This window comes from Halichoerus grypus, chromosome 6 (assembly GCF_964656455.1).
Source record: "Halichoerus grypus chromosome 6, mHalGry1.hap1.1, whole genome shotgun sequence".
Lineage (NCBI taxonomy): Eukaryota > Metazoa > Chordata > Mammalia > Carnivora > Phocidae > Halichoerus > Halichoerus grypus.
In genome coordinates this window covers 157,234,506-157,252,555 of record NC_135717.1, presented here as the reverse complement: position 1 = coordinate 157,252,555, position 18,050 = coordinate 157,234,506, and the positions used below count along the sequence as shown (strand labels likewise).

Here is an 18,050-nt window from a genome sequence, read left to right as displayed (position 1 = left end):
GGGAAGAGTTTTCAGTTTTTTGAGTCTTTCAGAGGCAAAAAACAAAAAAATTAACAGACACATACAGTTCCAAGCAGAAGGGCAAGATTCTAGGGGTAATACATGATAATTTCGCAGCTAGTGTAAAAACAAACACAATTCCACACATGTGGAGAAATCTATTGTTTCCATAGAAATTGATATCAAGCAGAAGTAATAACTAGCTATGAGGTACAAGAGAATGTTCACATTATGTCCTACCAAGCACTGCAGCTGACAAATTGAAAAAAAAATCTTTGTATTCCTGCAGCTCTGTATCATTCTGCTAGTTGCTAAATTCTTTGTTAGCTCGTCCCCCCTTTAAAGTATCTTATATTTTCAGAAAAGCTCCTTATAATCTTAACCTTAATGGTAAACAGAATAGTCCTGGCTTGGGTTGCCTAGGTGGCTCAGTTGTTTAAACGTCCAACTCTTGATTTTGGCTCAGGTCATGATCTCAGGGTTGTGAGATTGTGCCCCATTTCATGCTCTGCACTGGGCATGGAGCCTGCTTAAGATTTTCTCTCTCTGCCCCTCACCCACCACTCATGCTCTCTCTCTCTAAAAAAAAAGACGGAAGGAAGGAAGGAAGGAAGGAAAGGAAGGAAGGAAGGAAGAAAGGAAGGAAGAAAGGGAAGAAAGAGAATAGTCCTGGATCTTCTCCAAGTGCCATACAATAAACCCAAATTACTTAATATTTCCCTTTTACAATTATCAGAGAGACATTAAAGAAAAATATGTTGAGGTCATGTATCACCAATTTAAGCTCTACTTGAAGACAAAGTCTTTCATTTTATAGAATTAGTTAGAAAGTAAGTGCCATTGCAAGGTTATGAAATATCATCCTTTGTCCCTAAGGAGGACTACGTCATAAAATAATTAAGTTCCTTGCCTTTTCTTGAATTTCTTCAAAAAATGGACCACACTCTCCCTTAGCATTTCATTCTAACATGTCACATTTTCTCCCTCAAAAAACTGTGCCAGGTGGATTGGGTTTTGAAGCACAATAGGTCACTATAGTATTCTGAGAACTAGAAATGTCTGATATTGACATTCTGAATTGAGCTATTTGGGAAAATCACTTAATCTCTCTGCATCTGTTTCAGGGTGAGCAAAATGGGACATTTAAGTAATGCTTATTGTCCTCTCTGAAACCTGCTGTCTTACTCAGGTTGCTAGGATGATGATGAGGGGATTAAACCATAAATGGCTAAAGCTTAGATAGTCATATCTTTCTATAAATACTGTACTACTAGATTGATAGTCTATTCAAATCTCTCCATTTCTTATATTTATTAACTCTGTGAATAACATCCAAAATCTTTTTGGAATGCAGCAGGATTAATTAACATTTAGCCTATCTCTTAGAATTAAGGTGTTTCCCCATGCCTGGATTCTTGCGATTACGTGTCATAAATCAGCTTGTGGCTAGTCAAGCCATTTAGTAAGAACTAGGTTCCAATGGCCACACCCACAGACTGAAACCCACCCCTTCCCCAGTCAGAGAGATGCGTGCTCTGAGAACAGGAAGAATGCCTGAGAATGGACATGTTCACATGAATTTATCCTCAGCCCATCCCTTTCTGAGTTTAAAGAATACACAATTCCTAACTTACTGACCCATGTAGGTCCAAACAAAGTTCATTTTAAGAAATATAAAGAGAAGATCTGATTTTGAACATTTAAGAAAGGGAAACATAATTCATATTTTAAAAAGCAATTCAAAAGATGTCTGCTTCCTTTTAAACCTTTCTCAGTCAGTCTCTTAATTGTGGTATTGCAGTAGTAATATCAAGAATATATGATTCTGGCATTTGAAAATTATATTAAAATGCAATGCTAAAAGTGAATTAATAATTTATTTATATGGCTTTTGTTTCTCACAGATTGACAAAATAATGAATTCCATAGATGTTGGAATTAACAGTGAACTTAAAGAAATGAATGGTGAGACCACAAGTAAGGAAACCTTTCTTTTATGTTGTAATTAATAAATGTGCTCAAGAACTAGCTAGAAAATTATAGGAGGCTTTAGATAATTTCATGTTTTTTCATAATAACAGCAGCTATAAATTATTTCCTTCCACTCATATCAAACAACCATGACCTCTAAATATCAATTTTAAGTACATCAATTCAGCACATTGAGAGATTTTTTTCCCCACGTGCTATGCCAGTTAGCATTAATGGAGTTTCAACTTTTGTAGAGCTAAGTATGAAGCACTTCAGTGTGTTGTAGAATATTATGACCTGATACACTACGATTTCCCATTCAGTGAAATGTCCCTATCATCCTGGCCAGAGTGATTAACAACTTACCCCCAGGTTATAAGCTCCAGTATGGCAAGAACTATGTGTTACTCATCTTCATGTATCTCAGAATGCCTAGCAGAGTGTCTCACAAATAGTTGATTTTGCAATCACTATTTAATATATTACCCTTATGAAGTATTATTTTTTTCTCTATAATTAAAGCTCAGAGTGGAATTCCATTTGCAACTTTCTTTGAAGACTTTTTGCTTCATACTAATGGATGATGTCAAATACCAGATAGCTAAACCTAAAAATAACAGTCCAGTTCATGCTAGAGAAACTACTATTCTGGAAAGAATCAAAAGATCTGTCTACATTTCTACCCAGCCACTAAGTAGTGGTATAACCATAGATTATCACATAGGTCTATACAATTTGGAGTTAAAACAAGTGATTGCTAAGCTCTCTGAAGAACTCATGTTTAAGTTAGTAGTGATAGTTGATGGTTTTGTAGAGATGATAAGATTAAGGTCTGTGAGAGAGAAGTCTAAATATATCATAGGATAAACAGCTATGGGATTTTGTGGCCCTTTGACTAGTCACCGGGGCTTTTTAAACAGCACCCCATGTGACTCTTAAGCACAGAAAAGTTGGAAAATGGCTCTCTTATGATGCACTGGGCCTGGGTGGATAAGAAGTGACATGGAAATCTGGGGTTGCAGTCACTGAAGGGGATATTCAGGCCTAAATGAACATCTCACTCATTTCTCCTATACTGGGACAGGTAAGGAATTACTCTAATATGACTGGACCCCATTTTAATTAAATGATAATTGTTTAAAAGGTTACATAATTTTTTTCTGAAATGCATATTTATTTTAGATTTTTAAAACTGAAAAATTATCCAAAAAAGTACCAAAATTGTGTGCATATGTCTAATGACACAAATATGACATTAGCTCTGTGATAACATGTATAGCCAGGTCTCTCATACAGAAATGCTGATAAACATTGAGGATTTTTCTAGTATTCAGAGAACTAGCCTAGGAATGTATGTTGCTACATAGTTCTTCCAGACATGCTTACAGAATAATTTCAAGAAAGTGTAGGAATGCACATTTTTAACTGATACAAAGGTAAGCTTTTATATTTTTTTCGTCAATAGAAAATTCCCTGACACTGAGAATGTTCAGGCAGGGACATAGAGCTTCTCTACTGGAAGACTTAGGTGATATTGAACATTAATGCTCTAAAATTCTTTAAACAGATAATACCACAGAATTATAAAAAATATAAATATGATTGTAATGAAAGGGTAATGTTATAATAAGGGTAAATGTTAAAAATGCCAATCAGGAAAAGCTGCCTTTGAAGGGCACTTTAGTAGTAAACAAATCCACAGATTATCTCCCCTAATTCTCCTCTTTCTGCCATTTATACCGCCATCCTACCCCTGCCTTTATTTACTATTTTTCTACAGTGATAATGAAAATGAAAGTAGAGACTCAGCCCTCACAGATTCATTACTATTAACAACGTCTGGTTCTGTATGTCCCTTAATTTTTGCCTCTTAATTATATATTAATTATACACTAAGTGATTGACCATGCCGTGTGGCATTCCAATTGGCCTTTAGGTCATTGTGGATTACAACTTTACTGGGCTGCAGGCTTTTCCCTCTTGTGGCTAGATGGACTAGAGAGGTGATAACCCCATGCAAATTCCACAAATATTACTGGGTACCATGTGTGGTTGGGAAATCACATGGTGAAATAAAAAGTCTGACAGACATGAATTCAAATCTCAGTTCTGCTATTTACTAGGCTCTTGACCTTAGGCAACTCATTCAATTTCCCGATCAACAGAAATGAGTATATTAATACACGATCATTGTAGAGACATGTCCAATGGCATATAGGTGGGGTCAGACTTACATAGATATGTATTAAATTTCAGCTCCCCACCTTGCCCTACCACAAGGGAGATGTGGTGTTTGACACTGTGGATATACACATGTGGAGATAAACACACATTAGCCCTTTCTTTAAGAACTTCATGATGTCAGTTAGTCTCATAGTCTTCATGTTACATTTGCTGTGCTCCCTGGAATAGTGGTGCATCAATTGTAACACAGGTAGTAACAGGCCCAACAGTCAGCTGATACCAGAGAAGAGTAATTACTAAAAGAGATCATTAAATTCCAAGACACCCTGGCAAAGAAAAGAGAAAAATCTAGACTGTATTGATTTAAATGGCCTAAATTATTTTTATGAAATCTGGATGTTCTTTTTTTGCTTGACAATGGCGAAGAGAGGTACAATGAAATTAACAGGAGGTAAATTTAGAATGGGTGAAAGGAAATACTGCTTTCCCTAGTATGTGTTGACAGTGTCTAGAATTTTGCTTTGAAAAGTCACTGAACCAAGCACTAGGCCTGGCTTTAGCAGAGCTGCACAGCTTTATGAGTGTTTGTGATGTTTGTTGCTAAAAACCTCAGAAGACAATTTTTGGGAGAATAAAATCAGAAGCAATGGAGATACATGATGGATCAAGGATGAGCATTACATTTTCCATGCTCTTTCCCATTTTGTTTCAGTGTTTTTGTTTGCCCTCCCTACTACCTGCACATTTGCAATTTCAGGTATTTTGTAAACAAAATATTTATTGGACCGAAGGATTTGAAAATCTCTCCTCTTCACTCCTAAAAATAGGAACCAGCTCAAAGTTTGAGCAGTCTCTATGAATCATCAAACTAGTTCTACTCGTAGAAAACCATTTCTTCTTTTTTTTTTTTTTTTTAATTTCCTCAACAACTCTATAGTAATTTGAAACTTATCCAGCAACATCAACTATCCAGGACTAAGGTAGAAATAGCAGTAAATAAAATTTACTGAATCTATATTAAGTTCTCACTCAGAATAATATTAATAGACAATTTTCACAAACATAAACTTCTGGTTTCCCACTTGAAGTCAGATTCAAATGTCAAGCAAATTGGCACTGGTAGTAGGAGTCAACTGTACTGAATACCTCATGTTGTATAGAACATCCTGTTCTTTGGTGATGCTGGATATGTGATGTGATAGTACATTCTACATAGTTACATCCTGCCACGTATAGGATTTTTTCAGAGAACCGGTTTTGAAATTAGATGGACTCAGCTTCAAATCCCAGGATTGCAGTTCACTGGCTCTGTGACCTATTTGATCTCAGTTTCCTCCCCTATAAATTCAGATTTTTAACAACCACCTCCTAAGACCTCTGCAAGATTAAATTATGCACTTGTACTACTATAGCCTAGAATATAGCAGGTGATCAATAAATGTAATTCTTTTGCCTTCTTATCAAAATATGCATGACTTATCTTTCTAGAGTGTATGCCACACAGGAAGATACTTAGGAAATCTTTCTTATCATTTTGATCAGTAAAGATTTTAGTTAAAATATAACTACTCATATTCTAAGTTGCTTTTATGAGGAGTCTTTCTTGAAGTCACATTTCTTAACCATTGTCCTTTTATCACAAGGAAGCACTTTCAAATTAGGAAATTTACTATGTTCATTGTAACTACCTCAAAATTGTCACACTTGCTAAGAATCAGGTTGATGATCTTCTTCATGAGATTGAGGAAAACTTAAGTGGAGGCAATAATTGGCTCCGTAGGACTTGCTTATTATTACACATATACAGCAAATATTCCAAATAATTAAGTGCCCAGACTTTATAATACAGGGTGGTAGATAATCTTATGAACACCCTCCTACTTCTAAACTAGCTTCAATAATCTGCTGCCACACTAGACAGACTACAGGTGTATGGACTGTATTGGAATCATTTCAGGTACATGAATATAAAAAGTAGCATTTAGTTAAAAGGTATTTTTTAAGGCTGGGATCTTTTTTCTTATACTTAACATTAAATTATATTCAAAGAGAAATATTCTAGTCTTATCTTTTAAAAACCTACTTTCGCCAAGATATCAATTCCATCTAAATTTTAATTGTAAATGAAAGCTATTAAAATGAATTTGTAAAAGATTTTATCATAGAATACACTATATTGGATACATAAAGCATAACTCAAGCTATTTGCTGGAGAGCTCATAGCTCTGAAAACAGTCACTAACATTAATCTGCAACTCCACTTTCTAAGCTTTTGCTCGTCTTCCTCTAAGAGTCTGAGGGCCAAGTTACAGTTCAGAGTCCCTCATAGCTGTAGAGATCCTCCATGGAGAGTTTCTAGGAACCTAGGAACTCACTAAGACAGAATAAGTGTTCTCTCTTCTGATCTAAGCTCCACCTTCGCCCAAGTCTGCAAGAACAGAGAGTGCTCACTCGGCCCTTTCCACAAAGAGGGTCTCTTTCTGGGTGGTCTGGACAGACATCTCCACAGCCCCAGAAGCTGCTCCTCCCTGATGTTTTGGCTGCTTTCAGGCCTTTGGTATTTGCTCACATACCTCTAGATAAGCATCAAGAGGTACTTTGCCAACGATGCAGCTGATAGCTGTTTTTCTGCTGAAGTTGTTGTTGGGAATATCATTCTTTAAACTCTAGGAGAACACATTAAAAAAAAAGTATTTACAGTTTTCCAGAGTTGTCCTATTATGGAAATGACAAAGAGGAAAAAAGCTGAAATGTATTCCTTTCTTACTGTGTGTCAAATACTGTGCACTTTTCTCCTGTGAACATTTTTCATTCAATTCTCAAAATAACTGGGTGAGGTGTTATTATACCCATTTTACAGATGAAGAAAGGCTCAGAAAAAATAAGTAATTTGTCGAAGTCAACTGCTTCAAAATTAGGTTTGTTTCTTCCTGAAATCCACTAAGCTTTCAATCAAATACACTACCTACACAAAACAACAGAAGCCAGCCCTTTGCTTCTTTCTCTTTAGCTCAAATCATACCCATATGCACTAAAGGGAGCCAACTGAGAGTGGTTAAGGGTAGAACCCTTAACCTAGGATTAACCCCTAACCTTAAGCCTGACTATTGGTATATAGAAAGCTTTAGCTCCAGCTCCAAAGCCCTCCCAAAGTATTCGGTCACATGATCATGTATTTAAATTAGTCACAGCTCTGAATATCTCCTGTGTCCCAAAGTGAATGCATAAATGCTGATAATGACCTGGGTTTCACTTATTTTCAGAGGAAGACTTTTCCTTGCCTCCAGCAATATTCCTTTTTCCATGAACTGTTAAATTGCACATTAAAAACCTCTCTGTGAAATGCTTTGCAACGGGCATAATTTATTTTTGATTTTTATTTCTTTTTACAGCACTATTTTTAATAGAACCAACTGGGGAAGGTGGGTAGTAGAATATGTTAGCATACAAGCACCCTATTTTGTCCAAATTAAGAGAAGACTTATTTTTATTATATTTTATATAACACTTCACTGAGTAACTTTTTTTTCAGATAGATTAAATCTAAGAAATCCCTTAATAATAGAATAGCTATGTAAAAATGTGAATTACAGTAATTGTTAGGCTACCGTGAGTTAATCTTTATCAAGAGATAGTGTTTAATCAACCAAACAATTGTGTTCTTAGCACAATAGCCACTAAAATTTATTTAACACCATTCATTCCAAATAGTCATTAAAAACTAAAATAACCTACACAATATAGATTTTGATCATTAGAATAGGGCTGAGATTTTTCTCGTTTTGAAATTATAAGTAATCACATGTGAAATTAGGTCTCTCTTAAAAATGAAATAGTTGAGTATTACTCTGTGGCCTAATATTTGCTTATGATGTATCAATAGTTAGAATTGGTACATTGTTTTCAATTCAACAAAATACTTAAGCTTTCTAGAAGAGGCCTAGAGCAGTGAGCAAGTACAGTCTCTCAGTTGTACTGGAATACTTTTCATAACATCTTTCACATATAATCAACCAACATCTGCTCCAATACGACCCATGATGATAAGCTCACTACTTTCAGAGACAATATGTTCTATCACTAGGAAGCTCAAATTGTTAACAACTTTATTTTTTGACATAGGTTTGAATATGCACTCTAACAATTACTCGTATTGTGACCTTGAGAAAATCATTTCATCAGCCTAAACCTCACTTCTTCATACAGAAAACAGCTATAACAAATAATGTCTACCTTCCCTCATCATCATTGGAAAAATCTAATGAATTACTACATGAGAAAGTAGTTAGCTACATTCCTAGTTCATAGTAGACTGTACTGGATGACATCTACCCTCTTTGATTGCTCTTTTCCCTTCTATTTTCTCTTAAAATTTTTTTTCCCAAAGAAACAAAGGGTGGATAGTGGCCCATTATTTATTTCTAATACATATAAGTACCTTCAAGATATGGATGATATTTTTGATAGGCTGTACTTCTTACACATTCACCATAAAGCTGGAAAGCAGCTGCCAAAAATCTTCTTTGTAAGATACTTTCAAAATAGTAGTTGAACAACTTCTATGTAAATATCAGTGCATTTTTTAATATACATTTTTATTTTACTTTATTTTTTTAAATTTAGTTTTATTTTATTATGTTATGTTAATCACCATACATTACATCATTAGTTTTTGATGTAGTGTTCCATGATTCATTGTTTGCGTATAACACCCAGTGCTCCATGCAGAACGTGCCCTCCTTAATACCCATCACCAGGCTAACCCATCTCCCCCACCCCCCCTCCCCTCTAGAAACCTCAGTTTGTTTCTCAGAGTCCATAGTCTAAAATATCAGTGCATTTTATAAAGTTTACCATTAGCAATTCATACTGGGAAAGAAAAATTCTTCCTCTGCCCTTTAAGGTCTTCCAACTGGACTAAGAATTAAATTTATATAAGACAGATTAATAGGAAAAAAATCGAAGTTTTCCTACATATGCATGGAGGCTCAAAACTGAAATTGAGACCTAAGGAAATGACCAAGGCAGGCAGTTTTTATACTTTTTAGACAGAGACAATAAATTTGTGAAGAACTGACAGGATAAAGAAAACAGATGTTTGGGAGCTTTAATTAGTAAGGAATTTTAAGCAGAATTTTGGCTGAGGTAGTTGATTAGTAAAAAAGTAATAAGGTTTGTTTCTACAGTTTTTCTTGGCTTTGAAGTTCTTATCTCTGGTGATAAGGATATTTTTTTACTTCTTAGTACAGGGTGGAGTACCTTCCATGTGGGAGATTTATTTCTTGCTTTCAGGGGGACAGGGGATGATCTGAGTGTTCTTGTACCAGCTGTTTCCTAAGTAGCTTCAATTCAAAATAATCAGCATGCCATTGTGGCACATTTTGGGCAGCCTGCCCTGGGCCCCTACAGAGGTAAACGTAATTGAGACTAATTGGAAATATAGCTAATAGACCTTCATAAGTTATGGATCCTCATAATGATTGCTTTTAAATACAAATTTGTCTTCCTAAAATATAATGAAGAATTAACTGACAAACATGGGTCACTTAGCCATGAAAAAAATTTTATAGTTTATACTGGTTGTTCCTTTGATACACTGTCCTGATAAAAAAGACTTCTCATCTACTTGTATTTTTGGTACTCAAATATTAACTTCTAGAGAATTAGGAAATGAAATGTTTTGTAAGTTTAAGAACAATGGTACCCAACACTATCACTTATAGGAATGTATCCTAAGGAAGCAATAGGACAAGAGCAAAGTAAGTGTACATAAAGATGTTCATCTCAGCATTTTTTATAATCCTTCAAAACATAAAATCAAACCAAATGACCATTTATAGAAAATTTATAAAATGAGTAACTGTAATTCTCTATGATCAAATATTAAATATCTAATTAAAAATGACATTAGTCTATATTTATTACCATGGAAATATAGCCATAATTTATTACTAAGTGAAAAGAGTAGATAATGAAGTAAATTATAATCCCATTTTTGAATATACATGCATGAAAAAGATCTGGAGGATGGATGCAAAAATTTAACTGAATATCTCGGGGAAAACTTATCAGTGATTATTATTTTCTTCTCTCCTGAATTTTCTGAAGTTTTTACAGTGAATATACATTACTTTTATGTTTATTGTCTACACCTTTCAATTAAAAGTATATGTCAGTTTAGTAAACAATGATAAACAAATTATAATTTATATATAATAGACACATATAATCACATATATATAAACATTTATATGGGAAACATAAAATGTTATAGCTATCAATGTAATAATAAAAGATTTGCCAAGTAAATACTATTAATGAATACATGATTAAGTCTTTTTGTCAGTTTTGAGTTAAAATAAGTGTGTTTCAGTGGTTTTCATTTATTTTATGTTTCTGCAAAAATTATTTGACTACACAAATTTTTTAAATCTTACTAAACCAATCCCTGATCAAAATGATTATTTTTTAATGTCCATTGTTGGTCTGTGTGCATATTCTAGTGACACTCCAGTCCTTGTCTATGTGCACACTCAGTTTCTACATATTAAAAATAATTATATAGGTAGAATTTTGCAATCCTCATTTTCACATATTTCACAAAATTCTATTTTTCTTACATTTTTTCTTACCTCTTGCTTTATCCCTCCTCTGAATATCCAATGTTAGCATGGTGTATATGCGTCTACTCTTTTCTCCAGTTTCATGCAATCACAAACAGATAAGTGATTGATAGATAACAGATGGTAGATAGATGATAGATAGATGATAGATAGATAGATGATAGATAGAGAGATAGATACATGATATAGATAGATGATATAGATAGATAGATGATAGATATAGATAGATGATATAGATAGATAGATGATATATAGATAGCTGTTGCCTGTGTTTTAAAAAGAAGAAATTACGCTATATACATTTCTCTGCAACCTATTCTTCTCATTCCACAATAAATCATTGCTTTACCTTACTTTTATTTATTTATTTATTTATTTATTATTATGTTATGTTAATCACCATACATTACATCATTAGTTTTTGAGGTAGTGTTCCATGGAACACCCAGTGCTCCATGCAGTACGTGCCCTCTTTAATACCCATCACCAGGCTAACATATCCCTCCACCCCCCTCCCCTCTAGAACCCTCAGTTTGTTTCTCAGAGTCCATAGTCTCTCATGGTTCATCTCCCCCTCCGATTTCCCCCCCTTCATTCTTCCCTTCCTGCTATCTTCTTCTTCTTCTTTTTTTTTTTTTAACATATAATGTATTATTTGTTTCAGAGGTACAGGTCCATGATTCAACAGTCTTACACAATTCACAGCGCTCACCATAGCACATACCCTCCCCAATGTCTATCACCCAGCCACCTCATCCCTCCCACCACCCACCACTCCAGCAACCCTCAGTTTGTTTCCTGAGATTAAGAATTCCTCATATCAGTGAAGTCATATGATATGTGTCTTTCTCTGATTGACTTATTTCGCTCAGCATAATACCCTCCAGTTCCATCCATGTCATTGCAAATGGCAAGATCTCATTCCTTTTGATGGCTGCAAAATATTCCATTGTATATATATACCACATCTTCTTTATCCATTCATCTGTCGATGGACATCTAGGCTCTTTCCATAGTTTGGCTATTGTGGACGTTGCTGCTATAAACATCGGGGTGCACGTACCCCTTTGGATCCCTACATTTGTATCTTTGGGGTAAATACCCAGTAGTGCAATTGCTGGATCGTACGGTAGCTCTATTTTCAACTTTTTGAGGAACCTCTACACTGTTTTCCAGAGTGGCCGCACCAGCTTGCATTCCCACCAACAGTGTAGGAGGGTTCCCCTTTCTCCGCATCCCTGCCAACATCTGTCGTTTCCTGACTTGTTAATTTTAGCCATTCTGACTGGTGTGAGGTGGTATCTCATTGAGGTTTTGATTTGGATTTCCCTGATGCCGAGCGATGTTGATCATCAAGACAGTATGGTACTGGCACAAAAACAGACACATAGATCAATGGAACAGAATAGAGAGCCCAGAAATGGACCCTCAACTCTATGGTCAACTCATCTTTGACAAAGCAGGAAAGAATGTCCAATGGAAAAAAGACAGTCTCTTCAACAAATGGTGTTGGGAAAATTGGACAGCCACATGCAGAAGAATGAAACTGGACCATTTCCTTACACCACACACAAAAATAGACTCAAAATGGTTGAAAGACCTAAATGTGAGACAGGAGTCCATCAAAATCCTAAAGGAGAACACAGGCAGCAACCTCTTCGACCTCAGCCACAGCAACTTCTTCCTAGAAACATCGCCAAAGGCAAGGGAAGCAAGGGCAAAAATGAACTATTGGGACTTCATCAAGATAAAAAGCTTTTGCACAGCAAAAGAAACAGTCAACAAAACCAAAAGACAAGTGAGAGAATGGGAGAAGATATTTGCAAATGACATATCAGATAAAGGGCTAGTATCCAAAATCTATAAAGAATTTATTAAACTCAACACCCAAAGAACAAATGATCCAATCAAGAAATGGGCAGAAGACATGAACAGACATTTTTCCAAAGAAGACATCCAAATGGCCAACAGACACATGAAAAAGTGCTTTACCTTACTTTTATAATCAGTGAAGTATATAACCTGTGAAACAATGTTGCACTCGTAAAGTTCCCCCTCGGAGAGGAAAATTGCTCTGATCCAGCTGCTGCTCCAGACTCTGCACTCACTTGCTCTGCGACTTGGAAAACAACACCTCACCCTGAGCCTCAGTTTCCTAATTTGAAAATTAAAAGGTAGGACTAGATCTTTTCCAACTCAATAATTCCATGACTCATACTGTCATCCTCCGTTTTATGGGTTGTGCTTTGGCAGCCTGTCCTTCTTTAATAAAGCTTTCCCCTTCTTAATTTCTTAAGGACAAATGACCAATAAATCTCAAATATGTGTATTTCAACTAGGTTCTTCGAAATGTTGCCAGATCCTCATTTTATACTCCTTTTTAAATATATTGGCATAATAAATGCATAATTTAATTGATATAGGTGTGTAAGATATTTAAGTTCTTTGTTTTTTTGTGCAAAAGTGATTTTCTCCTAAGCATCTCAGCTCTTTTGAAAAACCTTACTTTATGCTGATTTGTAGGAGACTTAAATGACTAGCTGAAATCATGCTTACATTAGTGATGCAAATGGAAATAAATGCAGTATTTCTGATACTATACTTTGCTTGCTTCTTGAATCCACTAAGCTTCTTATAAGAATTTTTATGGCAAAAAAAGTAGTTAGCATTTCAATAGTGTATACTTTTCATTAGGGTGCAGATACTGACCAAGTCCTCACAATGGCCTATTACTTACCCACTGACTTGGCCTGATCAAACTGTAGTTGAGCATCTCCCTTCCCCACAGGGTCCTGAACTTTGGCTTGCCCCCAAATCTAAGCAAGCACTAAAATGCAGGACATCTTTCTTTAAGAGTTCATTCAGGGGCGCCTGGGTGGCTCAGTTGGTTAAGCGACTGCCTTCGGCTCAGGTCATGATCCTGGAGTCCCGGGATCGAGTCCCGCATCGGGCTCCCTGCTCAGCGAGGAGCCTGCTTCTCCCTCTGACCCTCCCCCCTCTCATGTGCTCTCTCTCTCTCATTCTCTCTGTCTCAAATAAATAAATAAAATCTTTAAAAAAAAAAAAAAAGAGTTCATTCAGAATCAACTGACAACAGAGAGAAACATTTCCTGTTATACCACTCTGTTCATACCCTCTGCTCAGCTCCACCAGCTTGCTTCATTTCACCTCAAAATTCCTATAGTCTTGCTTTACCCCTCCCTATTAAAAAAATTAAAAAGCCTTTTTCTGTTTGATTTTGAGATGCCTGAAATCCTGAGGAAGGAGAATTCTCCCTGTTGTAATAATCTTTTTAAGTTTCTCCTTGCCTAAGTCTGGATTTGTTTTTATTTGACAGTACTAAAAATTTCTTAGGTCTTTCTGGTTCACTTTGTACCTTCTCAGCCAGTTTTCTTTTCCTCTGTTGGTATTAATCAGACCATAAAGGGTGTTTCCCCAGTTTTGATCCTTAGGGACTATATACTAACTGATTTTCTCTGTGTAGCCATTGTTTTGAAAAATGTGTGCATGCTTCTATGTGTGTACATGTATAGGACATGTGGATTATACCTACAATAATCAGAATTGTATACGTGACATAATTATAGATGTGAGATATATACAGATTGATTTCTTTATCAATTTCTGTATCAACCAGGAATTTTCTAAGAAAATTATCTCTTATCTATTCATATCATACCGTGTGTTCATAATCATAAAACATAAGTGAAATACTAAGGTTTTTTTATTTTTATTTATTTTTTTTACTAAGGTTTCTTTAAATAAAAGTGCAATGTACGATAGCAAATACCTTATCATTTACTGTTGCTAACACATGAAAGGCTCATTATAGTGACATTGAACCTTTCTTATAAAAATAAAAGAAAGATTGTCTTCCTTTTTTTAAAGATTGAATGATATTCCATTCTAGTTATATACCATGTTTTCTTTATCCATTGATCCACTGAGATGGACATTTAGGTTGTTTCCATAGTGTGGCTGTTGTGAGTAATCCTGCAATGAATATGAGAGGGCAGATATCTCATTGAGATCCTGATTTCAATTCTTTTGAATAAATATGCAGAAGTGGGATTGCTGGATCACATGGTGGTCCTATTTTTAATTTTTTGAAGCAATTCCATACTGTTTTCCAGAGTGGCTGCCCCACTTTACATTCCCACCAACAATGCATAAGGTTGCCCTTTTCTGACCTCCTTGCCGACACTTGTTATCCTTTTTTTTATATATAATAGCCATCCTAACAAGTGTGAGATGATACTTCATTGTAATTTTGATTTGCATTTTCCTGATGATAAGTGATCTTGAGCATCTTTTCATATACCTCTTTGCCTGGAAGACATGATGCTAAGTGAAATAAGCCGGACACAGAAGGACAAATACTGCATGATTCCACTTATATATCTTAGTCCATTCAGGCTGCTCTAATAGAATACTGCAGACTGGGTGGCTTATAAACAACAACAATTTATTTCTCACAGTTGTGGAGGCTGGGAAGTCCAAGATCAAGGAGCTGACAAATTCGTGAGTGAATTCGTGGTGAGAGCCCACTTCCTAGTTCATGCAACCATCTCTTCACTGTGTCCTCACATGATGAAAGGGGACAAGGGAGCTCTCTGGGGTCTCTTATAAGGGCACTGATCCCATTCATGAGGGCTCACTTCCCAAAGTTTCCACCTCCAAATACCATCACACTAGGGATTCGATTTCAACAATTTTGGAGGGCACAAACATTCAGTCTATAGCATATGAGGTATCTAAAACAGTCAAACTCATAGAAACAGAGGATGGGGGGGAAAGATGGCAGAGGAGTAGGGGACCTTATTTCAACTGGTCCCTGGAATTGAGCTGGATATCTACCAGACCACTCTGAGCACCCACGAAACCAGCCTGAGATGTAAGAAGATCTGGATCTCTACAAACAGAATAGCAGAGGCGGTTGGTTTTGAGGTAGGAAGCAGGGAGCCATGATTCTGCGGGCAGATATCGTAGGATAAACGGCAGTGAGAGGGTGCCTGGCTGTGGGGATCCTACACCTCCGATGAGCGACAGCCTCACGTGCTGCAGACGGGGCACAGACTCGCAGACTGGTAGCAGCGGGGAAAGGACTTTAGGGCAGCCCCCGGGGTGGAAACCCCGAGCGGCGGGGTCGCGCCGGTGAACTGCAGCCCCCCGGACGGAAACCCGGAGCAGCGGGGTCGCGCCCGCAAACTGGGAGCGGCTGGCGGTTTTAGAAGCACAAAGGGCAGAGACGTGCCCTGACCTGGAGGCAGGACTGGGAGCGCTGCGGAGGGGCACACAACCCAGGATGCTGCAGTTTATAGCAGCACGGACAGAAACGGAGACAGTGTGGCCTGGAGAGCTCACTGAAGAACAGACTGTGATCTCTCTGCTCTGAGGCAGAGGGTTGGAAATGGTCTCTTCTGCTCTGACTTGCGGAAGAGATGCGGAAAGCCGCCAGGGAAAGGCGCCAGAGAACAAAAGCCCCCAAAACTGATTCCCGCTGAGCCCATCCCCCACCACAGGGGCGCAGGGCAACTCCGCCCAAGCAGGGTTGCCTGAGTAACAGCACGGCAGGCCCCTCCCCCAGAAGACAGGCTGGGAAAACAAGAGGCCAGCAACTCTAAGGTCCCAAGAGAACAGGTTCATCTTGCTTGGGTTCTGGTCAATAATTTGGACTCTATACATTCCCTCAAACACCCATCAACAGAATGACTAGGAGGAGGAGCCCCCAAAATAGAAAAGACTCAGAGATTATGACTTATGCTGCAGATTTACAAATGGATAAAGATATAACCAAGATGTTGGAGATGGAATTCAGGCTAGCAATTCTGAAGACAATGGCTAGAATGGAGAAATCAATTAATGGCAACACAGAGTCTCTAAGGGCAGAAATGAAAGCTGAATTGGCAGAACTTAAAAATGCTATCAATGAGATCCAACCAATCTAGATAATCTAACAGCTAGGGTAACTGAGGCAGAAGAGCGAAGAAGTGACCTGGAAGACAATATAATAGATAAAAAGGGAAAAGAGGAGGCCAGGGAAAAACAACTCAGAATCCATGAAAATAGAATCAGAGAAATAAGTGACACCATGAAGCGTTCCGATGTCAGAATAATTGGAATCCCGGAGGGAGTGGAGAGAGAGAGAGGGCTAGAAGATGTATTTGAGCAAATCGTAGCTGAGAACTTCCCTAATCTGGGGAATGAAACAAATATTCGAGTCCTAGAGGCAGAGAGGACCCCTCCCAAGATCAAGGAAAACAGGCCAACACCCCGGCATGTAATAGTAAAACTTGCAAATCTTAGAACCAAGGAAACCATCTTAAGGGCAGTTAGGGGGAAGAGATTCCTTACGTACAGAGGGAGGAACATCAGAATAATGTCAGACCTATCCACAGAGACCTGGCAAGCCAGAAAGGCCTGGAAAGACATATTCGGGGTACTAAATGAGAAGAACATGCAGCCAAGAATACTTTATCTGGCAAGGCTTTAATTTAGAATGGGTGGAGAGATGCAGAGCTTCCACAACCGGCAGAAACTGAAAGAATATGTGACCACTAAGCCGGCCCTGCAAGAAATATTAAGGAGGGTTCTATAAAAGGAGAAAGACCCCAAGAGTGATATACAACAGAAATTTACAGGGACAATCTATAAAAACAACATCTTCACAGGCAACATGATGACAATTAATTCATATCTTTCAATAATCACTCTCAACGTGAATGGCCTAAACGCTCCCATAAAACGGCACAGGGTTGCAGATTGGATAGAAAGACAGGACCCATCCATATGCTGTCTACAAGAGACTCATTTTGAACCTAAAGATACATCCAGACTGAAAGTGAAGGGATGGAGATCCATCTTCCATGCCAGCGGACCTCAAAAGAAAGCTGGGGTAGCAATTCTTATATCAGACAAATTAGATTTTAAACTAAAGTCTGTAATAAGAGACACAGAAGGACACTATATCATTCTTAAAGGGTCTATCCAACAAGAAGATCTAACAATTGTAAATATCTATGCCCCCAACATGGGAGCAGCTGTCTACATAAGCCAACTGTTAACCAAAATAAATAGTCATATTGATAACAACACGTTAATTGTAGGAGACTTCAATACTCCACTCTCAGCAATGGACAGATCATCTAAGCAGAATATCAACAAGGAAACAAGAGCTTTGAATGATACATTGGACCAGATGGACCTCATAGATATTTACAGAACATTCCACCCTAAAACAACAGAATACTCATTCTTCTCGAGCGCACATGG

The 18,050-nt window shown here is 37.2% G+C and overlaps 1 protein-coding gene across 5 annotated transcripts in view; it reads left to right on the top strand.

Annotated features, from left to right (window-relative positions):
* The window catches only part of ANKS1B (ankyrin repeat and sterile alpha motif domain containing 1B), a 1,091,613-nt gene that overhangs the window by 628,724 nt on the left and 444,839 nt on the right, over positions 1-18,050 (top strand). For 4 of the 5 annotated variants that reach the window (XM_078076454.1, XM_078076453.1, XM_078076452.1 and 1 more), the window contains exon 14: positions 1,905-1,977. In XM_078076454.1, coding sequence (XP_077932580.1) covers positions 1,905-1,977 — 73 coding nt within the window. The remainder of the gene's footprint in view (positions 1-1,904; positions 1,978-18,050) is intronic. The other variant, XM_078076455.1, reaches the window with a different exon arrangement.